General features: G+C 37.7%; 1 protein-coding gene across 1 annotated transcript; it reads left to right on the top strand.

The window, feature by feature from the left end:
* Positions 1-6,297: 6,297 nt before the first annotated feature.
* LOC129278012 (glycosaminoglycan xylosylkinase-like) lies at positions 6,298-27,170 on the top strand. The gene is made up of 8 exons (XM_064110221.1): positions 6,298-6,355; positions 14,037-14,777; positions 15,575-15,661; positions 18,843-18,952; positions 20,298-20,469; positions 21,026-21,217; positions 23,427-23,486; positions 24,747-27,170. The coding sequence occupies exons 2-8, from the start codon at positions 14,146-14,148 to the stop codon at positions 24,952-24,954; spliced, it is 1,461 nt and encodes a 486-aa protein (XP_063966291.1). The 5' UTR covers positions 6,298-6,355; positions 14,037-14,145; the 3' UTR covers positions 24,955-27,170.
* The last annotated feature ends 234 nt before the right edge of the window (positions 27,171-27,404 follow it).

Raw genomic sequence — 27,404 nt, 5'->3', positions numbered from 1 at the left:
AAAAAGAACTATATTCGACCGAATTTGTTTTTATTATAAGTTAAAGGTTTGTTGTTGATATTGGTAATATAAGAGTGGCTGCGGAACGGACTTGAACGGGGGGGGGGGGGGGGGGAGGGTGCTGACCGTGCAAAAATCACAATCAGATGGTAATTTAAACGTTTTTGTACAAGCACGGTTTTGGAGGGGAAAAAAGTGGGTTCTGAAGCCCAACCATGCAGCCCCCGGTTCCGGGGCACCTGTATGATATAAGCCCTGTTAAAGGGACCCCCAAAGAAAAAAAGAGGACCTCGCCCCACGATTTTGCATTGATGCACGAGGGTGCACTAGACAGAAGCGCCCCGTGTATCGAAGACCCGCGAGATCGATGAGACCATGTAGCTCAAATCTGATCTTGTGCATGGGCCGACGTGTCGGGGTTTTTTACATTCCAGAAAATAAAATAAAAAAGATAGACGGAGAGGCAGACAAACAGTCAGAATGCAGGTCCTAAGAATCTGACTTCTTTTATCGAAGTGATATGCATGACAAGAATTTTTTTTGCATTTTTAGTGAGCTTTGGGCGCATAAAAATGTATATTTCCATTCAGTCATTGTTGCTCTTAAGCCCTCTGAAGATTTATCAGATCTTATTTTTATCAATCTTTCAGGTCAGGTAAAATCTTTGATCTAAAGCAGGCTTCAAAGTAGTTATTTTCACCTCAAAGAAGTGTTTCGTTTGAGCCCAAAAGATATTTAGATCATGATAAAGGTGCATGCCACATATTAAGAGTGTCATTGTGAGAAAATACAGACTTTCACTTTCGTGATGATATGAATATAGTTAAGCTCAATTTGCAAGAGAATACAGATTTAAGGCATCTATTCATGCACAAAACTTAATTATTTGTCAAAATAGTTTGTTCAAAATGAATTACTAATATAACATTTCCTCTTTGCAATGTTGCAAAAATATTAGATTTTACTTGAGGATAAAGTGGGTAATTCTGAGAAAAAGAATTCTCATAAATCACGATATTTTGTAGGAGGAGGATTTGGAACAAGTGGAATGCCTCTGGCGGTCACACCTGCATCACGCGATTCAATATAGCAGCAGTGCTGACTTTGAAAACTACTATAAAATAATTATTCACAAAAAACATCATTCATATAATGATACAATACTACGTTCATTGACATTTGACCTTGATCATGTGACCTAAAACTTGTCAGTGATACGTGATTACCCCTATATCCACATTTTATACACTATATCTATAAACTTTGAAAGGTCTTGTGACCTGAAACTCGCACAAGATGTTCAGTGATACTTGGTTACTCTTATGTCCAAGTTTCATGAATCAGATCCATAAACTTTCAAAGTTATGCTGGTAATTCAACAGATTCCCCCACATGGACAAAGTTCATTGACCTTTGATGTTGGTCATGAGACCTGAAATTCGCACAGGATGTTCAGTGATACTTGATTACTCTTATGTCCAAGTTTTATGAACTAGACCAATAAACTTTTAAAGTTATGATGATAATTCAACAGATACCCCCAATTTGGCCAAAGTTCATTGACCCTAAATGACCTTTGACCTTGGTCATGTGACTAGAAACTCAAGCAGGATGTTCAGTAATACTTGATTAACCTTATGTCCAAGTTTCATGAACTAGGTTCATATATTTTCTAAGTTATGATGACATTTCAAAAACTTAACCTTGGGTTAAGATTTTGATGTTGATTCCCCAACATGGTCTAAGTTCATTGACCCTAAATGACCTTTGACATTGGTCATGTGACGTAAAACTCAGGCAGGATGTTTAGTAATACTTGATTAATCTTATGGCAAAGTTTCATGAACTAGGTCCATATACTTTCTAAGTTATGCTGTCATTTCAAAAATTAAACCTACATATTTAGTGTTGACGCCGCTGCCGTCGGAAAAGCGGCGCCTATAGTCTCACTCTGCTATGCATGCAGGTGAGACAAAAATTAGCGCAATGGATCTGCGTTCTGACTAAAATTAAAGTGCAACGTTGCCAGAACTGGCATAATTATGCTTTCTGGCATAATTTCGACCCTTTCAGCATAAGTCATTATGCCGGCATAATTCTGGCATAATTAGACTTTTTTTCTGGCATAATTTCGACCCTTTCAGCATAATTTGGGGCATAATTAGACTTTTTTAAGCAAAGAATCGGGCATAATAATAGCATATTTAGCATAATTTTGATCTATTTGAAGATTGAAGTCGGTAGAGCGGGGGTTTCGGATCCGGTGACCCGGGTTCGATTCCCAAGTGGTGCGCTAGTGCCCTTTGGTTAGGCATTTATCCTCATTACCAGGTCCCTCGGAAAGGACTTTAAGCTGTTGGTCCCCTGGTTGCTTGCTCACAGACATTCGTGCTTTCTTAGCAGTCAGGTAAAAAACCTCGGTATAACATAATATCTGACGTCGTATCTGCATCATGTATTGCGGAGAGTTAGAGAGGGATAACGGAGGGATGGAAATTGAAAGAAAGAGAGAGAGAGAGATTGCAAGAGTGGGTTAGTAGCAAGCGGAAGGGGGGTGAAGAGAGTTTATGCTTGCTGAATTATATGAATTCTTGAAGAAAGATTTAAAAAGAGTACTTTAAAAGTGTGGAGCTTCGTGGAGAAACCAAAGCAGGGGGCTGCAGAACTGACCCCCCCCCCCCCACACACACACACCTGGGAATCATTTTTTGTTACGGGGGGGGGGTGCTGATGTAAATTTTACAAGCAAAAAAGAGGAGGGAAATAACTACATAATGAAGGTTACAAAATGAAGCTTGTCCAAAAAAAAAGATAAAAATAATGGGTGTTTTGACTACAAAATGTTTGAATTTTGCCCAGGCCTACATTTCTCAATCTTTTTAACATTTACCAGATTTCCAGGGTTGCTTGCCTATATGGAGAATAAGGCACGCACCCCCAGCACCCCCGCATTTCAGGGCCATACCACCCCCACACACACAAACACTCCATAGAAATGACCATCTTCCGCCCCTCACTCTCCTCCCACTTTAAACACTTTCCTTGTTTCCTGAGACGCCCTCGAAATGCACCTCGAGCAGTCTTTTACTTTTCCTAACTGATATTTAGACTAACAAAATTATTCTGTTTTGTAAAAAAAGAAAACAAAAAGAAAGCAAATTAACAAGGCAACAATAGTTTACCTATTCAACCCCGTTTTTACGCGAAATTTTTAACAATCTAATCACGGCTACATTTTTTAGTGTATTGAAAATACTATAGGAAGATTTTTTTTCTGTTATTGAATGTTGTTTTACTGCTCCTAGTCCTTTGTTGTTTTATTATTATTTTATTATTTGGTTTGGCTTAAATAAGTAATAATATTGATGATAACCCAAGTGGCGTTTCTCTAACCCAACTCAGCCTATGGCATTCCATACACCGGTACGTGGCCTGTGGTGACAATTTGGAAGTGACTTTCGCAAAGAATGTGAGTTAGAACACTTGAAATTAATATAATTATTTTTCTAAACCTCTTAAATACACTGGAATACATAGTTTACATGTTATAAAAGCCCAACTAAGTGCTCCTATCATCCTGTATCGAGGAAATAATGTCTTTTCTTGGTACCTAAATGCGGCGAAGCACGCATCAACTGTGGAGCGAAATGGACGTGCGGTAATTTGTGTGGTTGCGACGGAGAACTGCCCCGTGGCCGCACTCATGGGATCAATGCATCTCGCGTGCGAAGGATTCATATGCACATGTGCACGCGAATTTTTCACACCCTTTTTACTAAAATAACTATGCCATTACTTTTAAAATAATGTTTCTAATTGTGCTATGACACTTACCGAACCATATGGATCGTTTCTCTTCTTCTCTTTGGTGTGTTTTTAAGAAAAAAAATGCATTTTCTCGTGATCTTCACGTAGATACCGCAGGGTAATTGTGGTTGTAAACTTTTGCTTAAAGAGGGCGCGCGATATTATTCACAAGATGTTTGTTTACGAATCGACGGTTCTGCAGCTTGTACTGCTAGCTGCATTTTAGACGCTCAGCATTATTTTCCTCTTTCTGTTTTTTTTTTTGCTGTCAAGCGGTATTTTCTATTGTAGCGCCATCAGCGATGATGAAATGTAAAGAGTCGCCTTGAAATGAAGAAAAATTATGTCACATTAATTCGTTAGTTTGTTTCCTTTTTTTTTTCCACTTTTTTCTTCTTCCTCATCTATGATCAAAGGTGAATACCTTTTTTTGATATCTGTTCTAAAAGCTGGACATTTTAAATATTTTGTTCAAGTAAATAAATCAACAGGATAGTAATCAAAATGCGATAGAGCTGCCCGAGCTGAAAATTCTGATACAAGGACTTGAAAATAAAACATTCTGAGCACTTTTTATAACCATGATGAGGAGACCTATATATATATATATATATATATATATATATATATATATATATATATATATATATATATATATATGTGTGTGTGTGTGAAGTTATACATGTACTACAGCTTTGGCAACTCTTTTATTTAAATATTGTGTGAAAGATATATATATATATATATATATAAAATGCTTGATTTATTTACGCCTATATATATATATATATATATATATATATTTATATATATATATATGTATATGAAATAAGCTAACACGAAAAAAAAAACGTTTTGGGGACTGTTAAATAAGAATTCATGAGCTTAGGTAACTATCTATTCTATTCTTGTTCGTTTTCTATTATTATTTGTGTGTTGTGTTTATTTTTCTTGAAGCACCAAAAGGTGGACATGTCCGCTAAGATATATTAACGAAGTCACCATTATTATCACAAGCTAACGGATCAATTAAAATGCGAGCGTGAAACGTGAGCTTCCGCTTTTTTTCTTAATTCAGTCTTAACGATACTTTTTCATCATATTTTAAAGGTGAATCTCATGATTCAAAATGATAAATGCTTGTCGCACGGGCAGAAATAGCGGGACCAATAGTTATTTTCAATATTCCGAACTGCATTCTGGACGCTAAGCGAATTTGTATAACAATTAAAAGGGTAGGTCTATTTACCTTACAAATTATGCGAGCGCTGAACTTTTGGACATTTAAACCTCAACAAATGGACATTTTTAAAATATGAACAACATCATAAATGTCACTTACAAAAATGATGCCAGCGCGAAGCTCGCGCTTAGAGTTTTTGATATTGATGACAGGACTGTATCTAAATGAAAAATAATGCGAGGGCATTTGCGCTTAAGATTTAAATTTGGGATTTGAAAAGTCCGACAGATTACCTATACTTTTAAAAGAGGAATGACCTCCAGAATTCAAGCGCGAAGCGCCAGTAGATTTATGTTGAAGTTTAGACCTAGAACAGGGACGTTGAACCTTTATAATCATGAAAAAGATGGTATTTTTATAAATAAAACATGGGAGTCTAATTTTGTTTTAGTGTTAATATTCAGATCTTCAAACTTGACATTTTCCTATCCCCTTCATTATCCCCTCTCCTTCTCCCTTTCCCCATTTTCGTTCTCCCTTCTTTTCTTCTCTCCCTTTCCCTTCCCTTTTTCGCTTTTCCTTTCCCTTCTTTTCTTTCCTTTCTCCCTCCCCTACTCTTTTCTCGCTCTTTCCATTTTTCTTTCCCTCTCCCTTCCCCTCTTCCTTTCCTTTGTTTTCTTTCTATTTTATGGTCTCCTTTTCCCTCTCTCTCCTCTACCTTTCCCCCTCCCTTTTCCTTTCCCTTTCCCTCTCCTTTTTTGTGCAAACATTAACACGAACATCTTGCTTCCTACACACACACACAAACGCCCGCAATCTAACACACGTAATGCGAAACAATCGGGACATTATCATTTTGTTCATACATATATATGTATATTTTCTCAATGAACATTTTCATCTATTTAAAGCTTTGAAAATTATCAAACAATGATTCCACAGGCGAAATCTCAATGATCATTAGAAAGGTACTTTACCCATTTTCATTTTATGTCATTGTGATTATTCCATACTAAGGCAACATATTTTGGATATAAAAATACGTGAAAGATATGTTCCTCTTCTGTTTTATACTTTAACAGAAAACATTTTGTTCAACCAAATTATGATTTGTATTTCCAAGTTCCATGTAATATTTTCATTGGAAAATCTCTTAAAGGTCAAGTGCACCCCAGAAAAAATTGTTTGAATAAATAGAGAACTATGTTGATTTTTGGTACAATTTCCTATTATGCGCCGACGACTTGAATCGAGAATGTTCGATAGGAAAATTTCGCATTTCGATTGTTGTTTGCGTAATTTCCACCGCAGTACGAAGGATGACTAAGGACGGACCGAGCGAAGTATCCTAGTTGAGATTTGGAGGTAAGCGATAAAAACACTTTAATAAATAGTTTATAATTGCTTTTTCATAAAAACTTGATCATACGATCAATATTAACATAGCGGACAAATATTGAAAGGTTTGGCGTAGTTTAGTCCCTCACATTCTTGTGATGAATGAAAACGTCAAAATGCACTATGAAATCACATGTGTTGTGCGAGGTTAGTACCATATACTAACCTCGCATGTTGTGTGAGTGCCGTGGCCGTACCAACCTCACCCATGGGTGCATTACTGCCGCCGTGCACGGTAAAATCAAGGCACGACGCATGCAACTCTCGACTCTATGACTATGAGCTGATCCTTCCACAGAATTTGGAGATTCCTGGAGTCCAGATGAAACACTTTCTTGCGATTGCACAAAATACATGACTTTTACGAAATTTTAAATCTCATTAAATTGTTCCATTTCACTTACAGTTACTGATCGATAAGAACTTGAAGTCCATTTGGACTTTGGTGACTTATTTGAGCACTCTGTTCCCTTCTCTGTTCCTCATCTTTTCTTGCTCTTGACGTCGCTGCCTGTACTGCAGATCCGCGACAACATCAATTTTTGGCCTAACATGCCTAAAGAGGGTGCGCGATTCATATTCATATCAAAGACGACAAGGCCAAGGGGAAGATAAGGCACCTAAACTATACACGCAAATCGACGCAAAGCGTTACGTGAAGTCCGTGAAGTATCCAATCGTTTCATTGTATAGACTTTGGTAGACCGTATTATTGACGTTCGTTAAAGCTTGTAATGCTGGTTTCGTTCCAGGTACTTAGATTTTTTCTATTATTTTTATTACTTATTAGTAGAGTTACCAAAAGGTCGGCCGATCCACTGAGCAAAATTGCTATGGGCAAATGAAAAGCCAATTGCAAGTGCGTAAACAGTGTGCATTGCCACCATCGTCTGTTCTCGACGGCAAAAATGAGCATTGAAATGCTTTTCCTCAGCAAATTAGTTCATCTTAGTGAAAAAAATTAGGCCCTGTGTTTTATATATTTAAATTGACTTATGTGGGATGAAGTGTCTTACCTTCATGTGGTATCGAAAGTGACGTTTGGAGGTTAAATCCACGAGAAATCCACAGAGTTTCGTCGCGTGTATTCGCTATGGAGAAAAATGCGTGCGATCGCATGCGTTATTGCAAGCTCGAGACGGCGCTGTTGAACTTGGTCTGGAAATTCATAAAAAATAAACAAAAATCCTTGAGTAGGCTCACAATAAAATCATAAAAAATATGCTTTATGGCTAAAACGGTAGTTCTCTTGCCCACACATATCATACTTGTTGTTGCGTAAGAAATCCTTTTTTCATGATAAAAATATAGCAATAAATGTTTTAAAAATTATGTTTTCCACATGGAATATGTTTGAAACATCTATATTAGAAGAAAAATGTTTTTTTTTAATGAATTCAAACTAAAATGAAGTTTATACATGCCTGTACTTTTTCATACTACTCAAAAAACTAAATGGGCCGTCAATCAACGTTGGTTACCTCGGCAAGTAGGCGTGGTCTATCGTGAAGTTCGCTGGTGACGTACCTTTCTCGCTAGACTTTACTCAGCCGCCGAATTTAATTCATTCTCCGCGCACGTGCAACTGCAACTTATTATCGTCACTGCACTGCTGGTGTTTGCCGTATTGAGGACAGATGAAACAATTCAGATAGAGTTGCGCGTGTACAATGAGTGAAACAGCGCGATCGTTTCATGATCGAATGAAACAGTGTGCCTGTCGAGATAAAATTTATCTGTCATGTTATTTTCTATCGTGTTTTATGCAACTGCAATTGATTTGTTATATAATTTTTTCTTTGATATTTCCTGTATATGTATGTATGAATTTTATTTGAAGTGAATGAATCATGCTGGTGTCCTTGCCATTGAGGACAGATGAAGATGAAACAACACTGATAGAGTTGTGCGTGTACAAGGAGTGAAACAGCGCGATTGTTTTATGATCGAATGAACAGTGTGCCTGTCGAGATAAAATTTATCTGTCATGTTATTTTCTATGATGTTTTATACAACTGCAATTAATTTTTTTAAATTATTTTCTGTGATATTTTCCTGTTAATGTATGAATTTTATTTGAAGTGAATTATTATAAAGATTAATCCAAAACAAACCTAAATAATTGTCGGCTTCATTGTATTCGTGATGAACAAGTTAAGGTATCAAAAAATTATGCTTATTTTTTTTTGAATGACTTTAAGTAAATTGGAATTGAAAAGGACGTTTAGTGTTTCCTGTTCAGTGCAATTTTTTTTTTCTTTTTTTCATTTCACATTCTCGGGATGCGAACCTCCACTATAATTATAATTAATGAATACCATTATAAACAAAAATATTTGAAAAATAAAGACTCGCAAAAATTTTAATTCTAGTGCAACGGTGATTTTTTTTATTTTGTTGTTTCATTTACTGGAAGGTACGACAGACAAATACCCGGTGTAGATCAAAATTTTGCTAATGGGGGGGGGGGGGGGACTACAATTTTTCTCCCCGATCTGCGCCGTAAAAAAAAAAAAAAAATCGCACCGCCAGTAGGAGGGGTTGCCGCCGCCCATAATTGGGTCCGGCACCTGGATCTGCCTATGGAATGGATGAGGAATAAGGAAAGGGGAGACAAATAAAGGTGCCCCCTCCCGTAATATATCAAATATTTGTTAGTGGATTTTGTCGTTCATTCTCAAGTGAGGACTTATTTTTCAACTTTTCCCAGGAATTTTGTGTATGGAATGATTTTTTCCTAGCATACTAGGTCTTGAATGCCCCCACTTTGGAAAATCCTGGATCAGCCCCTGTCAAGGTGTATATAGATGAAACTAAACTTGAATAGGGCTCCACATTAATGATTTTCAAAATTTAACCATTTCCTATTTTCCCCGTTTAACACTGTGAGGTGAATAATTCAAATGCTTTCACCATCGCTACCATAGAAGGATCCAGGGGGCGGTCACCCCCCCCCCCCCTGTTGGCGGATTAAAGACCAAAAAATGGAGAAAGGAAGAAGAAACAGAAGGAAAAGAGAGTGGAAAAGGAAGAGGGGAAAAGGGAGGGAGAAAAGTGAATAAAATTAGGGAGGGGAGACTTTGATGATTTAAAAGAACATGCAAAATTGAAATTTTCGCTCGCGCTTCGCACTCGCATTGCTCATTTTCGATGAGTACATAATTATTGCTCAATAGGCTGATATATATGAGCTTGACATTTAAGCTTTGCAGTCAAAATACAAAACATATACTGTACGGTCAGCTAGGACATTGAACTTTCATTATTCTTTTTTATTTATACCTCGGTCACATTTGCTCTGCGGCGGCCGTACGGAGAGTCATTTTTATTCAAACCACCTATATTTAGCTGGCACAAAAAAATGTTTAAACGACTGTTTTCTACTCGCCGTAGAAAAAGTGTGACCGAGGTATAACGAATCAATAAAAAAGTGCTTTGTAAAATATTCGTTTTATGATCTGAGTATCAACATTTTGAGCTCACGCTGTGCCCTAGCATTATTTCATTTGTGGAGTACCTATCCTCTTCATGTAGGCCCTATTCCATAAATTTATCAAAATATAACTTTTTAAGGTCTGATTGTCAAATCTTATCAGCTAGCATTGCACGCACGTGCTTAAATTGGTGAGTTATGTATACCTCAAATATATATAAATCAAAGTACTTAAAATCGCCTTTTCATGACAGTTTTTTTGAGTTAATAATAAGTTTATTAAATTAAAAATCTAAGAAGTGACATTTCTTCAAAGAAACAAATATAAATCATATTCGCGCGGCCGATTGGGGACAAATAATGGTGAAAAAAAATTTGCCCCCCCCCCCCTTTGGCGAAAGCTGGATCCACCCCTTCATCCTATTTATTTCTCTCCTTCCGTCCGTCTCTCCATTCTTCCAGGAGCCGCGTTTTGAAAAATGTTTTTTCAAAACTTTTTTTTGGTATTTCTACCAATAAATTAATGAAAATAATGCGGTACAAAAATCAATGTCATTCTTCTTCCTGTTTTAAACTATATACGTGTACAAAAAACGCACCACCAGCTAAAAAAAAAAAAAAAAAAACTTGGGGGTCACAACCCGAGCACCCCACTTCCCAGGGCCATATACAAGGATTCTAATTTATTAATTTTAACGAAAGCATGAGACATCATTTGTTGAAAAAAAATTAAAGAGAGCTATTAATGACTGCATGTGGTCCTACCGGTACGCTAGATCTGCGCACAAAACTGCTTTCATATGACACGCAAAAGGGATAAATCTTAGTGGAAAAGTGGGATAAAGCAAACAGGATTTAGAAACTGCCTTCGTTGGCGTTCAATAATATGGGTGGTATGATACAAATTCTGCTAGCTTATTCGTACTATTATTTCTGGCCATTGTACTTAGATCTATATTTTAATGTGGAAACATTTCTAATTTTTTTTTATGATACAAATCGAGCGAGGCAAGTACAATGATATGGGGCAGAGTTCCAAGTCTTCATGCCCCAGACTGAATATATTTTGACATCAACTTACTCCAAAAACAAGTGTTATGTTTTATTTTGTATTATTCATTTTTTAAGTATAAGGTAAAATTATAAGTCTCGGAGTGTCAGTTAATGCTGCAAAAGATGTATAAGGCCTACTCTTTTGCAGCACTATCCAGCTACCGCGGCGAGGACGCCCTCCGAGAAGGTAGCCATATCAAAACTAAAAACAAAAAATTCCACTTAGATTACTGGTGGATCCAAGGGGCATAATTATCGAGAGCCAAATTTGTAATTTGTAACATAAACATGCCCTTTTTACCCAAGCATGCCCCTTGAAAGTGAGGATATATATATATTTATATATATATTAGGCCCTATTTTTTTTGCTTGTCAATTTTTAGGGACGAAATGACTTTGAATTTTTGGTAAAAACATTTTGTAATGCTTATCAAATTTGCATCGGGAAAAAGTGCCCTCCATAGGCCCTGTCCCCCCTAAATCTGAGGTTGGGACCATTGGCAACGGAAAGCAAAAATTTAGGGGAGGGGGACCACCAAAATTTTGTGACAAGCCCCCCCCCCCCCAAAAAAAAAGGTTTATCTACCAAATTTTAGGGGAGACCCCATGAAATTTTTAGGGGGGTCCACTGAAATTTAGGGGGCACGCAGGAAAAAAAATTGACAAGCAAAAAAAAGGTTATCGACAAAAATATTAGGAGGGGGGGGGCGATTGTCCCCCACCTCAAATTTAGGGGAGACACGACCCCCCCCCCCCCCCGCTGCCTATGGGGGGACGTTGTTACCTTTTTTGGGGTCTAAATTTTTTTTTTTCGGTCCCCCCTTTGATAACCTTTTTTTGTCAAAAATGTTGGTGCCCCCCCTAAATTTTTTTGATTGCCGCCGCTAATAGTGCCCTCCCCCCTTTGGAAAATCCTGGACCCTCCCTTGCCTAGATATAGATGTTTAAAGAATTTATTATTTTGAAAGTCAGTGCCCCCGCCCCCCATGCTTTAGTTATCATGGCATAAAACTTATGTCATATCTAATCCTTATATCAGCAAGAGGTCAGAGCATACTATCCGTCACCAAACGACTGCATTTGAGCCATTTTTTTTTTCTCTTTTCTCTTCTTTCTATTTTTTGTTGTTAATTAATCATTGTTTATTTGGATAAGCTCGGATCCGAGACTAACTGGGACGGTGAACGCACTTTCGTTCGAGTTGTGTATTTGGGTAACAATAGGCCGAGGCGAGAAAGGACACGCCCACAATCCCTCGTTCAGTGCCGAGCTCTGTGCATACGTGTCGACGAAATTTCAAAATGAAATTTGTACACAAATCTGTCACAATTCGGACCCACTTTAGCCTCAGATTAACAGATATTTAGATCTCTTTGGAACACTAAAAGTCATTCACTTGGGGTTTTTTAATATGCTGATTCAGGTGAGGTACTTTTCAATGCTTTTAAACATAGATTTAAAAAATTAGATTTTCGTTTTGGGATCCCTATTATTAGCCATCATTTTAAATTATTTGCAAAAATGTGTCATCACTTATGTTTTTGAAGGTATTTCATTTATTGTGCCCATAATTAGTCAAGTAATCATAAGAATTGCGCATTCAAAGAATTAAGACACAGTTATAAAATTACCGAGGAGCTGAATCAAGGTTGTGAAATTCATTTGCGCCACCAACGGGCTTCCGTTTATTTCCGTAGAAGAGACATGCGAAGTCACTTTCCAGGCCATAACATTCTCTCAATAAAATGTATTCACCTTGACACGAGTGATATCCCCACACTAGATCTAGTATATAAATACAGACTCAGTTCGGGAAAACATATTTTTACTTTAGAAGCTAGAGTGAATTAACTTCCAAAATCACAGATTTAATCTAGTCTTGAGGAAATGGTTGTGATTTTATTAATCTCTACACCTTCCTACGCCTAATGCATAGGAAGGTTTAAAAAAATAGTCATTTAAAATGTTAAAAAATAAAGGTTTCTTACCAGACCGATGTCGTGTAGATCCCTCGATCCAAATGTACACAACGCAAATACAATAGGGTCGTCCCTTGAACCGCTTACGTCTGACGTACATCCGGTTAGCGATGCCGTTTTGAAGAACAATTTATAGATAAAAATTATTATTTCACAAATAATGAAATTTATTACGTGATTATAAATAATAAGTATAATACTGCTAATATTGCGACTGCCGATTGCATTTTAAACCAGAATTCTATTAAATAACATACCTTTATACACCTAATGCATATAAAGGTATGAACATTTCACACAAAAAAATAAGAAATATGAGAGGTTTCTTACCAGACTGATCTGATGTGTATCCATTCATAAACACTGCAAATAAAATAGGATTGACCCTTGAACCGCTTCGTTATGATGTAGCTTTGATGAGCGATGTTACGAAATGCCGTTTTGAAGAACAATTTCTAGATAAAAATTATTTAACAAATAATCAAATTTAAATTTTGGTTGTGAATAATTACTATTATGAAAGTAATAATTTTAAACCAAAATTTAAATTTTATTATTTGTTAAAAATAAGTTTTGCATGGGGTGAGTGATAGTGCCTGACTGCCTGTGTATATTCCATAAAATATGTACGTCCGACCCCATATATATGTGGGGCCTTCATGAAATCTTATGTCTCTGATTTCTGTGTCTTTCGAAAGTTTGTACATGTAATGCTCTCCAATGACCATAACTTGGTTGGTTTATGAAGTGAAGTAAAACTTGAGAAAGATGGGGGTCAGATGTACAAAAAGGTTGATTATTTTACAGAATTGCCCAGCAGTGTCTTTGGAGTGTGTTGTGGTGATTAACTGTGCTGGCTTATGCAATGAGTTTGCCATGCCGTATGGAGGCACATGTCGAATTCTGGGTGTGTTGCTCTGCATGTGTACAGTGTATGTGCTTTTTCAAAATCAGTGATATTGATAATCTCAACAAAATTCAATTCTGGCAACTTATTGCTGGTTTGGGTGGCTGGTTACACATATTATATGTAGGATTCAAAATGATTCGGAATCTTGAACACTCAAGAAATGATTGATCACCAGTTTTTCTTTAAGTCTTGAGTTACTTATGAACAGTTATGAAAGACCCACCTGGTTTATGATATACTCATTCCTTGAAAATATCCTTATCTCTTATTCAGGAAGGAAGATATACTCTACATGAACATGACTTTGCTGGAACCTTCATGCATGTGTATGTGAAGCCAACTCAAGACATGAACAGTCACAAGTTCTTTGCTTGGATGAAATATGAGGTTAAAATTAAAATGGGTGCTCTGTGTATCTGCACTCACTGTGGGTATGTGGTTGACGATCATCGTTATCATGCCAGCACCATCGAACACCGACAGAGGAAAAAACAGTGTGGAGAGAGAACACTACAAATCTGGCCAAGATGACAAAAGGGGTCATGCAGGGGTGGATGAGGTCAAAGGTCATGTAGATGAGTCCGCTGTGAATGGACAACAAAAGGAAACGTCGGACAATGTAGATATCGTGGGCATCAGGAACACAGACGAAAGTGAACAAGATGGAAAAGAGAAAGAAGTTCCACAGGGTGTGGAGATAGAGAACATACGAGGCAATCCTCCAAATGGGCAGAGCATTGAGAGACTTCAAAATGAAACTCATCCTCTAGAACTGGACCTCATACCGGACTTTATTCCTCAGAGGCGACATGAGTATTCCAGCTTGTGGAGAAAAGCAGAAGGTTGGGTGACGTCAAGTGAGATCATGCCATCTTCCGCCAAGGATCTAGGGTCGGTGCTGTATGCGATGGCCCATGCACCCATCACCAAGGCTGATGTCGGATTCAAAGGTACACAACTCAAGGCAAGGTTGATGCTAGCAGGAGGTCAACTAGTTGTATACAAGCCAAAGAGGTAAGTTACCTCATCAGATATTTATGTACGAGAGTTATCTGATTCCTTTTGGCCTTAGAATTCTTCTTTCTTTTTTATTGGGGGGAGGGGGTGGGCAAGGTCATTGAGTGGTATGGAAGCTTAGTGGAGCGTTGTGGCCTAGTGGATTAGTTTCCGGACTTTGAAACAGAGGGTCATGGGTTCGAATCCCAGCCATGGCGTAATTTCTTTTGGCAAGAAATTTATCCACATTGTGCCGCACTCGACCCAGGTGAGGTGAATGGGTACCCGGTAGGAAGAAATTCCTTGAATGCTCGAGCGCCCGATCAAGGTAGCCGGGGTAATAATAATAGCAGGGCCAGCTGGGAGAACAGTTTTCGGAACTGAAGTGGCTACCCTGGGTAAATATGCCGATATTATTAGTATTATTATTATTATTATTTCTTATCAAGTCATATTACAATTACGAGTAGAGCTGGGTCATATACAACCGTTCCCTACTCTTCAGAATACAGTATTCCAATCTAAGGAATGTGACGGTCCAAAACATTCCAAACATGAACGCATGAAAATAATCATGGATTACATGGTCCCAAGAGCGGTGAGATTTCATTTAAATGGCATACATGTGTTCAAATTGTATGCTCCGTCACTCCAAAGAAACTTACTCCAAACTGACTGATATATGTCATGATAAATGATTCAATAGCTTTTGTTGATAATGTATGAAAGATGTCATCCCTCGGCTCAACAGAGTCTCAGTGTCTGAACATGTTAGATCTTTCTCTCTTTCCTTGATCTTGTATCTCACTTTCCAGGTATCAACGAGACTTTGTTATTTATGGAACTCCTTATGCAGGCTATGACAGACATAATGGAGAAATAGCTGCCTTTCATTTAGATAGGTATGTATTTCTAACTTCACTTTCATGCTAATCATAATTATCTGTTGACTACTGAATGTGTTTATCCCATAGGCTTTGTAAAGGAACTACCTTGGTTAAAGATGGTTCACTAGTGAGGCAATTTGTTGATAGTCAGAGCTGCATGTATCCCATTGATATATAAAAAAAAAGCTGGATGGCGCTCATTGTTTGCACGCATCTCCGTGAAGCTCAGGAAATAAAGTATTTCATGATGCAATTAACAATATATAGGAGCATACCACCACGTACATGTATGAAAAACAACACGCTCAGGCACATGCAAGATAAAAAAAATTGAACTTTCTTTTGGAGTATTTCCCATGGCCTCAAAAAAGCATGTTGTTTCTCTATCCAGCTTTTTGATATCTAACCCCACAGGGAATCCACAAGAGATTAATGGAGTATGCAGGAAAGCCACTATATGAAACAGGTGAATTCCTACTGAAAGGCAGGGTACAGACTTCGGTATACATTCGTAATTCCGACGCTTCGTAATTCCGAAGGTTTGGTTATTTCGAATGTTCGTATTTCCGAAGGTTCGTAATTCACAAGGATCGTTAATACGAAAACGAAATAAGGTTCGTAATTCCGAAGGTTCGTTAGTCCGAAATCGAATTGAGGTTCGTAATTCCGAAGATTCGTTAATCCGAAAACAAAATAAGGTTCGTTACGAAATTACGAACGTTTGGAACATCGAACCTTATTTTGTTTTCGGATTAAAGCACCTTCGGAACAACGAACCTTATTTCTTTTTCGGATTAACAAACCTTCGGAACAACGAATCTTATTTTGTTTTCGGATTATCGAACCTTCGGAATAACGAACCGTCGGAATAACGCCACAAATGTTCGGATTAAGGAACCCTTTTTTGTTTTCGGATTAACGAACATCGAGGTATAGGCAATTTACGTGGTTCGGAATTACGAACCTTCGGAATTAAGAACCTTCGGAATTACGAACCTTCGGAAATACGAAGTGTAACCCAGACTTCTGGGGCCCGTCTTACAAAGAGTTACGATTGATCCGATCAATCACTACTATGGACGGCCAGTAACGTCAACATCTAAACTGCATGAATGTTCAAAATATTTTCTAGATATGGCGTAAATTGCATAAATTAATTGTTTTCTTGACAATTTGGTGTGTTCGCCTTTGTTTACAAAGGACATTTTGAAAAATTTTATGCAGAAAAAATTATGACACTGATGTATTTCCATAGAGTTAAGATTGATTGGATCAATCGTAACTCTTTGTAAGGCGGGGCCCTGACAACTGGCTTTACCCTCTTCCCATGAATTGCTACAGTAACATACAGTCAGTCGTCCAGGTTTTAAATCCCGTTTAGTCTCCGATTACGGGGATAGCGAGATCATGGATGGTGAGATTAACCTCACACTCACAGAGATCACCTTCACCCCCTCCCTCCACTTTATCCTATGTACCTTTCCTCTAGTCTGATTTCTTGTTTTTATTCCAAAATACTTTTTGCTTTCCTTTTATTTACTTTATAGCCCACTATCACCATCACCCTATCCATTCCAGATGGCTTTCCCCTTCAATTTGTAAAAAAAGAAAGAAAAATGTTTTGATTGTGTTTGTAATTATTTGTAATTTTCATTGATATATGACAACTTTATTTACATTTCTCTAAATTTCACTGTGTTTGTTCTTTTTTTTTATTTCTTGAAAACAGAATAGAAGAAAATAAAAAGAAATCAAATATGGCATCCAGATTATAATGATAATAATAATACATATGATTTATATAGCGTCTTTTCTATTTTGATTAAATGCTCAAGGCGCTTAGAAGAGAGCAAACCATAAAAGTAAAGAGAACTAAGGGAAGTACAAGAAAGGGTAAATTACGAATGAGGAAAAATGTCTGTCTTCAAACCTAGTACCTGCTGGTGAACAAATGCAATTTTAGGTTGCCCTTAAAGGAGAATGAAACTCTTGGAGCAAGTTAGCTTTTGTGAAAGCAGAAAAATCAAAGAATAAGATCAACAAAAGTTTGAGTAAAATAGGACTAGCAATAGCAGAGTTATGAGCATTTGAATGTCGAGATCACTAATGCTATGGAGATCCTCCCATTGGCAATGTGACCAAGATCTATGATGTCACAGATGAACAACTCTCCCCTTTTGGACACTGAAAATATACCCCAAAACATCTCTTTTTGCTCATTCTAATCATATGACAAACGATTCATCAATGATATAATGTTGTGAAACCTCTGTTCTTGTCCTCTCATAAAGAGAACACCTCACCTTGTGATAGACTCTATAAAAGTGAGAATATAAATGAAATTTAAAAGTACTAAAGTAATGAGGGAGTTGTACGTGTGTGACATCACAGATCTTGGTCGCGTTGCCAATTGGAGGATCTACATGGCATTAGTGATCTCAATATTCAAATGCTCATAACTTTCTTATTATTCATTCAATCTTCCTCAAACTTTCAACAATATGTTTCTTTGATTTTTCTCTTTGATATGGATTCAGCTGGTTTCAAGGGTTTCATTCTCCTTTAAAGGATGTTGCAGAGTTTGAGTTCTTCAGCTCAAGTGGTAGTGAATTCCACAGGGCTGGTCCGGCATGAGCGAAGGCTCGATCGTTTCAGGATTTTTTAGATCGTGGAATATGTAAGAGACTAGATTGGGATGATCGCAGTGTGCGTGCAGGTTGATAGTGGTGTATAAGAGACTTGTTGTAATCGGGTGCGGATCCATTGATGATATGATAAACCAAAAGTAAAATTTTGAAAACTATGCGATCCTTTATGGGCAACCAATGGAGGTCTTTAAGAACAGGAGTGATGTGATCGTGTTTATTTGACAGAGAAACAATGCGAGCTGCTGAATGACTATTTTTACAGACTCTTTATCTTTTCTTGTCATTTCATGGCTAAAAAATATTCATTCCTTCTTTTTACTAATCCCATAATGCTTCCCTTGGGAGCTATCATTTTACGAGCTTTAAAGTATTTTTTTTCACTTCTAATACAATATATATATATATACATTAAGTCATCTTAGTTCTTTACTGGAATTCAACATCAATGAAAGTGCCTCGGTGTAACACTGCAACTACATTGTATAATTTCCTGTCTTTTATTCATTTCATAAATATATAGATTTCTTGTTGTATTATTTTCTTATTAGAGTATTAGACTTTCGGAGGGCTCCGCTGGTAGTTGGACGAACGGTCAATTTGAAAACTGAAATACTTCCGGTCGCTTCGCCTACATTGAACGATACTTTCTTAGAAAAAGGTAAGGAGAATACTCTGTTAGGCATTGATCAAAATAACATACCATGTATTAATAATGATGTCATATTTTACCCAGGGTAGCCACTTCAGTTCCGAAAATTGTTCTCCCAGTGGGACCTGCTTAACATGATAATGTTAAACAGGTATTGTGTGTGTGTTCATTATTCATCTCTGTCACCTTAAGTTTAGATGAATATTTTTGTCTCGCCTGCATAGAAGAGCGAGACTATAGGGCCGCTTTTCCAACGGCGGTGGCGTCGTCAACATCAAATCTTAACCAAAGTTTAAGTTTTAGAAATGTCATCATATAACTTAGAAAGTATATGGGACTAGTTCATGAAACTTGAAATAAGAGTAATCAAGTATCACTAAACATCCTTTGTGAGTTTCAGGTCATATGAACAAGGTCAAATGTCATTTAGGGTCTATGAACTTAAATTATGTTGGGGAATCAAAACGAAATCTTAACCAAGGTTAAGTTTTTAAATGGCATAACTCTGAAAATATATGTATCTAGTTCATGAAACTTTGACATAAGAGTAATCAAGTGTCACTGAACATCCTGCCTGAGTCTCAAGGTCACATGACCAAGGCCAGTGATTTTCGGCCATGTTGGGGGTATTTGTTGAATTGCCATCATAACTGATAGTTTATGGATTCAGTTCATGAAATGTGGACTTAAGGGTAATCAAGTATCACTGATCGTCTTGCACAAGACTTTGGACACACGATCAAGGATCAATGAGCATAGTATTTTTATCATTTTTTGTAAATAATTATTATGTATCCATTTTCAAAGTCAGTACTGCTGCTATATTGAATCGCGTAATGCAGGCGAGACTGCCAGAGGTGTGTTCATTTGTTAGGGCTGCACAGATTTGTAGGTTACTTGTTAGGTAATTGATCACTACCAACAAAAAATTTCAGAAACACACATGTATATATATGAAACTCATGAGTTGACGTACTTACAGAATACTTTCTTTTTTTTATCCTGAAATAAATATTTACTTTGATATATACCTTTATATGCCATTTTGTATTGTATTAATACTTATGTAGAGGTGTTGTGGCTCAGTGGATAAGTCTGCAGACTTTGAACCACAAGTTCCGGGGTTCAAATTTCAATGCAACACTAGCGTCCTTTGGCAAGGCGTTTATCTACATTTGCCACTCTTGACCCAGGTGTAGAAAATTGGTACCCGGTAGGAAGGAATTCCTTGAATGCTCGATGCGCCCGATCAGGGTAGCCGTGCTAAAGCCGGGGTAATAGTATGCAGCACTTAGAAACATTTGTATTAAGCGCTATATAAATGTTGCATATTATTATTATTATTATTTTTCAGATGGCAATACTTGCTTCTATGGCAAGTGTTACTATTGTAAGCCTGAAGATGCTGCCTGTGCAGATGGAGTTATGATGGAGGGGTCTTTGACCTTGTGGCTGCCACCTGATCTTAAACTCAAGAAGTGGAGACATCTTTGGTCAAGGACATACAAAGATGGAAAGAAAGCAAAGTGAGTAGCTGGGGAATTGGGGGTTTCTTTGTTTGAGGGCAAGTCCACCCTAGCATCAAGTTTAATTGGATGAAAAGAGACCAAAAAAATCAAGCAAGCATAATAGTTTCGGTTAATTTGCAAAATAGTCCAATGTACATTATGTTGGCATGCAAATAAGGGAACTGCTGATATCAACCAATCTCTTTTTTTGTGTTTATTTTATGACATAAGAAATATAAAATTATTCTCGTTTTTCTCCATATTGTTGCTCTTATTTTGTCTAATGTTTTTTTTTGGGGGGGATTGGCTAACAGTCAAATATAACATTGCATGATATTTAGTGTCATTTAATTAATTTCCTCTTTTCTTGCCTTCTTTTGTGCACTTGCATGCATTTATGTATTATCATTAGTGTCCTCTTATTAACATGTTGACTAGTGAATTCTGTGATTCCTGTAGACTTTGAACAAGAGCAACCCATTCTAGTAGGCAATGTATAAATAAAGTAATTTAAGTACATGTAACAAAACATACAAAAAGTAATAAACATTAGTTGAATTTTTCAATTAACTAGATGGGAAACAGACGACCAGTACTGCATTGATCTGATGAAGAGGGTCCCTCCTGAACGACATCCCCTCATCCTACATATGACGGATGGTGCTGTCTTTGACTACCTGATAGGCAATGCTGATAGACACATGTATGAGACCTTTGAGAAGGATGGAGATAGGGGCATGCTCCTTCATATGGACAATGCAAAGAGGTGATGATGTGGGGATTTTATGTGTATTTTATCACAAAATACAGATGTTAAACATTGATTCCTGTTTTAGGTATGACCATCAAATGAATTCAAACAAAATTCAAAGTCCAAATTCTCGCTATCTTAAATAACCAAAAGTTCCCGGATGTAGCTCACGCCATTTACTTGTATGACCTAGTAACTTCCGGTAGCTTGAAGGTAAGAATAGTATACATCAGAGGGCGTTGTTGGCTCAGTCAGTAACGCATCTGCCCGTCGAACCAAAGATCGTGGGTTCGAGTCCACCCCGGGCGGATGACTGAAGCCAGTGCGTTGTGTGTAAACGTCTCTCCAATGTTTCATAGATGCAGGCTATGTTACAATGGAGAACACTCAGTCCCTTGGATAAGACGTTAAATGGAGGCCCTGTGTAGAGGAGAGTCCCCACCTTTGCACGGTAAGAACCCACTGCACTGTTCGTATAAGAGTAGGGAGGAACCCCGGTGTAGTGATACACCTGCACTCCCCCCAATCAGTTAGGAGAGACCTGCGGGTCATAGTGATTCAGTTCGCTTTTCGCCTCCCAGGCACAGGTGACGCCAAACAAATAATAAATAAATAAATAAATAAATACAGAAATAAGGATAACACAAGTAGAAATTTTTATGATGATTTCTGCTCAAAATGTGAGAAGAGATTGAGAACACGTTCAAAAGTGGATACGACTAGACTAGCACTTACTACAGTACGTTTTGGCATGCACCTGTAATCAAAGCTAAATGGTGGAAGTTACAAATTGATGCAGAGGTTGGAGGTTCAAGCCCTGGTCAAGTCTTTCGGATGGTGACGTTAAAGGTCCGGTCCCAGTCTTAAATAATCATATCTGATTGATAAACGTCTGTAAAACTCAATCTGGCAATTACGTAAACTGGAAGTTTTTAGGTCACAGATCACTTAAACCCCCATTCCACAGAGAACAAGACCGCTGAAAGACCATGAATTCTGGTTGATCTTTCAGAGGTCTCTCAATGAACCTACAATGGTCTTTGAGGTCTTACACGAGTCCTGACCAATCTTTCAGTGGTCTTCGTAGGCTCCAAAACTTTTTGAAACGGTTCAAAACAGTCTTACAACGGTCTAACAGGAAAATGGTCTTTCAGTGGTCTTTCAGCAGTCTTTCAACGGTCTTTCGATGAATATTCAGTAGTCTTTCAATGATCTTTCGGCAATCTCAAGATTTTTGTGGAGATCACTGTAAGACTCATGAGAGATCATTGAAAGATCATTGAAAGACCAGGCAAAGTCCATGGAAAGAATTCTGAAAGATAACTTGTTGTATGAAAGATCTCTGAAAGACCATTGAAAGATCTCTATAGGACTAGTCTAAGACCAGTATGACAAGAAATATTCATCAGTCTTTCAGAGTTCTTTGAGGGGTCTTTCTGAGCCATTTCACAGAGATGACAAATTTCAGTAATCTTGACCGCTGTAAGACCTCACCAATTTTAAGTCTTTCAGTGGTCTTTCAATGGTCTCCGTTCTGTGGAATGGGGGCCTTAACAAGAAGTGGAACTTCTCGTTCAGTGCACAATGTGAATGGTGAATTCATGGCGTGTGCTCGATCCAGGAACTTTTGGTCAATGTCTATAGGGAGAATTGTCACAAGCCAACTCACCATTGTTGACACACATGACCAGGGGTTTATTTCATACAGTTACAACTATGGTAACTTTGTCATTGTGGCAATTACCAAAGTAACAGGGCTCAACAGCCAATCACAATCAAGGTTTTCATGGTAAGTTACCCTAGTTGTAAGCCTTTATGAAACATGCCCCAGTGAACTGGGATACAGTTCTGGCCCACACATAATGCAAAAAAACAAATACAATCTTATATCCCTCCTTTCTAGCAAGCCATCTGAACAAGCAATACATGTACAACCTTTGCTTTAATAAGCATTTTTTTCCTCAATTGTGAGATACTCAGCATGCAGTGTTATTACCTGTACTTTAATCAAATACCGGTAAGCAAAACACTTGTTTAAAGAAATCAGACAAATGAATGTTTGAATCATTTGTTTTTTATGAAACAAGTTTGTATGATGATGACTAGTCTACAGCAAAGTGTTAAAATTGATTCTGTATCCTTGTGTTTTGTCCTTGTCTTGTTTGGGGGTCTTTTTCTTGACTCTTGAGCCATAACTTTCTTTTTCTTTTCCTATCCATTTAAGTTTTGGCAATCCTTACTTGGATGAAGGTACTATCTTGGCCCCTATCTATCAGTGTTGTAGGTGAGTTCTGTATCTGGATGTGTTTCATAATATCTTGTTCCCTCTGTTGTGGTCTAAATCGTGGAGTAATTGTAGTGATCATGTCAGATCTTATGAGATCTTGAGGTCAGTCATGGCAATCATTTTGATTTTAGAAAATTATTTGGACAGTTCAAAAAGTTTTGTGAATAGCTACGAAAGCCAAATTGTGACAGATCACACACCAGTGAGAATGAGGTATAAACAAATAATCGTAGGTATCATATTTTCACAATTGATTGTATTGATTTTTGTGTATGATCTCTGTGTAAAAATGTACCATGATCGATCGCTTAGCTACGGGTCCTATGGGGATGTTTCAAAAAGCTGTTTGTCAGTTATGCATGATGAGTGACTCAAGTGAGGTTCTCAGTCCTTTCCCTTCATTTGACACTTGAAAGTTGTATACATTAATTTTTTTATTGTTAACATGCATCTGAATGCAAACTTCAATATTTTTCCAAATTTGATCATGGTAAAGGTAAATGCAGTCCCATATTGTCAAAACAGAAAATTTGAGGTATCTCGTTTATCTACACCTCGTTGCATAATACCCCTATTACGCCAGCGCTACGTCCATGCTGTTCTTGCATTAAAAAAATGACCATGATGCAGTGGGAATGGCTACCGCTTACTGAGAGAATAGAGAGAACTGTTAATGACGTGGCATAGTCTGCATGATATCTAGAGACCTATTTTCCGCTTTGTGGACTTAGAACATGTTCAAATTTCAAAGTCCATGTAGCAGGAGCGCTGTGCATAGTAATGATGCAGTAAGGACCTTATTAGGACCTACTAACATAGCAACTACTGCTGGTCAAAGTGGTAAGTCTGGGATGTAATACCTATCTGACCTCTGGAGTATGATTAAAAAAAAGTGTCGACCAGCAGGATCATTATACTCATGTGACCGAGACGTAGGAACAAGTCGCAATCTGTACGGACACGGTGAGAACGTAGCTGGAACCGTTTCAACATGCACAATTAACTCAGTGGGAACAACACCAATGCAACATGAACTTAGTAAGGATGTAGCATGCACGGGACTGTCTCACATTTTTCAAAAACAACAAAGTTGGTGCTACGTCCTAGGCGTTTTCTTCCTGAATTTCGACGACCTAGCGGAAACTTCCTCCATTGTAAAGGTGCCTAAGGACAATAAAGTTATTGCATGTGCTAAGTTGACCCAGTGAACTCTGAGCAGCACATTATTTGTATAATATCCCATTTCAATTCCCACAGATTGAGACGAAGCACATGGAACACACTCCAGCAATTCAAAGATGGTCGCCTTAGTCAGGTGATGAGTCAGGTGCTGTCACATGACCCCACAGCTCCGGTCCTAACCAACTGGCATCTGGAAGCTCTTGACAGACGGCTCAACGACATCATTGACACCATGCACAACTGCTTCACCAAACATGGAGAGGATGTAGTCTTGATAGACTGAATCAGACAAGAGACCAGACTGGATTCTTGTGGTTTGTTTGTCTCACCTGCATAGCAGAGTGAGACTATAGGCGCCGCTTTTCCGACGGCGGCGGCGGCAGCGACGGCGGCGGCGGCGGCGTCAACACCAAATCTTAACCTGAGGTTAAGTTTTTGAAATGACAGCATAACTTAGAAAGTATATGGACCTAGTTCATGAAACTTGGCCATAAGGTTAATCAAGTATTACTGAACATCCTGCCTGAGTTTCATGTCACATGACCAAGGTCAAAGGTCATTTAGGGTCAATGAACTTAGACCATGTTGGGGGAATCAACATCAAAATCTTAACCTAAGGTTAAGTTTTTGAAATGTCATCATAACTTAGAAAATATATGGACCTAGTTCATGAAACTTATACATAAGGTTAATCAAGTATCACTGAACATCCTGCATGAGTTTCACGTCACATGACCAAGGTCAAAGGTCATTTAGGGTCAATGAACTTTGGCCGAATTGGGGGTATCTGTTGAATTACCATCATAACTTTGAAAGTTTATGGATCTGATTCATGAAACTTGGACATAATAGTAATCAAGTATTACTGAACATCTTGTGCAAGTTTCAGGTCACATGATCAAGGTCAAAGGTCATTTAGGGTCAATGAACTTTGGCCAAATTGGGGTATTTGTTGAATTACAGCCATAAATTTGAAAGTGTGTTGGTCTAGTTCATAAAACTTGGACATAATAGTAATCAAGTATCACTGAACATCCTGTGCGAGTTTCAGGTCACATGATCAAGGTCAAAGGTCATGTAAGGTCAAAGAACTTTGGCCACGTTGGGGGTATTTGTTGAATTGCCATCATATCTCTAATAAGTGTATTGGTCTAGTTCATAAAACGTGGAAATAAGAGTAACCAAGTATCACTGAACATCTTGTGCGAGTTATAGTAGTTTTCAAAATCAGCACTGCTGCAATATTGAATCGCGTGATGCAGGTGAGACGGCCAGAGGCATTCCACTTGTTTAAGATTACGAGACTCGCAGGAAGTATGCTGACTAGAAGCAAGCCAAGGTCCCCATTGTGATGCAGATGAATTTTTGATGGCCCTACTGTGTTACTGTTAGCCTGAAGAGGATTTTGTTTACACCCAGCACATTGATTGATCAGGACAAGACCATTTGTGTAGCTGGTCTAAGGGTATTTAGATTTATACACTGACCAAGTGATGCGAATAAATATCTTCCTGTAGATGTCAAGCAGCAGTACTCTGTCCTCCACCTCTTTGGCGGGAAGTGGGCCATTCTCGTAAAGCACAAAACTGATCAAGATTACACTGTTCTCCATATGCCATCGTTCTTTAGGTTGTTTTGTGACAAGGAGACATTCTGGAATGGTAAAGGTTCCAAAGTGATCAAAGGAATTCTTCTAGAATTCTTCTGTTACAGGTAAATACTTTCTTAATCACGTTGCCACGTAAAGGATTGTTGTCATCCAAATCATTGATCAAGGATAGACTGGTCTTGACACTGATCAGAGTACTTTAGTTCTTCATCCTGACATGAACCCATTAACTTTTTGGAAGGATGCTGAAAGGAAGACATCAAAGGTCCGTCTTTTTTATCATGCGATTAACCTTTGTTTTGAACCAAGTTATCAGAAACTGCGATATATCAGGGAGGGTAAGGTATGCTCAAGTATCGTTTTTGTAATGGTATGCATACATTTTAAACAAATACTTATCTTGCTAACAGAATCAGGTCTTGCCTTACTAAATAAAACATTAATTTTGTCTAAAGATATTTGTCACATATCAACCAAGGTGCTTAGATAATTGGCAAAGATTTAGAAGATGAGTAGTCTGTTGCAACACCATAATTCATGAAGGTTTGGTCAGTGAGTTCTCTGCAATTCTATGTGTGCTATCGGGCCAAGCGTAATACTAAGATTATGCTACTAGTCAGAGTCCAGCAGCAAGACGAACCATGTATTTCCTTGTAACGTTTCTACTCTATAAATCTTTCAATAAATTCTAGCAATATCAAAGTGAGTTTTCAATCTAAAGTTGGGTGATTAAACTTTCAGTGAATAAAAAGTAATCAGTACTAACGCTGTTAGCAACTCACCATTTTCTCTCCCTTTTGTAGCCATTTTCTAACCCTTTTCATAGCTCTTTATACCCGTTTTGTAGGCCTTTTGAAATATTGCTAGAAAACAAGCTAATTTTCCCCTGTAAACATAAATGAATGAATCAAACAGCAACAAAATAGTGATTTTCCCCCCCATTTAGCTCACTTTGTGACAATGCGGCTCTGGGTGGAATATTTTCAAAGTATTCCACTACCAAATGAACACAGCACACAATCCATCTATTGTTAAGAACATGTGCGGCTAGTCTGGATCAAGGATACTTTATATTTTAATCTGAATAATTTTTGTTTTAGTCTCCTAATGTTTAGCTCAGTTGT

Source organism: Lytechinus pictus, chromosome 15, assembly GCF_037042905.1.
Source record: "Lytechinus pictus isolate F3 Inbred chromosome 15, Lp3.0, whole genome shotgun sequence".
NCBI lineage: Eukaryota > Metazoa > Echinodermata > Echinoidea > Temnopleuroida > Toxopneustidae > Lytechinus > Lytechinus pictus.
The sequence above is the reverse complement of the archived record's forward strand: the minus strand, read 5'-3'. Positions and strand labels throughout refer to the sequence as shown.

Excerpts from the sequence above, each read along its gene's own strand:
- LOC129278012 (XM_064110221.1), top strand. The coding sequence starts at position 14,146 with ATGAGGTTAAAATTAAAATGGGTGCTCTGTGTATCTGCACTCACTGTG. Across the intron at positions 14,778-15,574 it reads GTTGTATACAAGCCAAAGAG|GTATCAACGAGACTTTGTTA; the intron begins GTAAGTTACCTC and ends CTCACTTTCCAG. Across the intron at positions 21,218-23,426 it reads CATATGGACAATGCAAAGAG|TTTTGGCAATCCTTACTTGG; the intron begins GTGATGATGTGG and ends TATCCATTTAAG.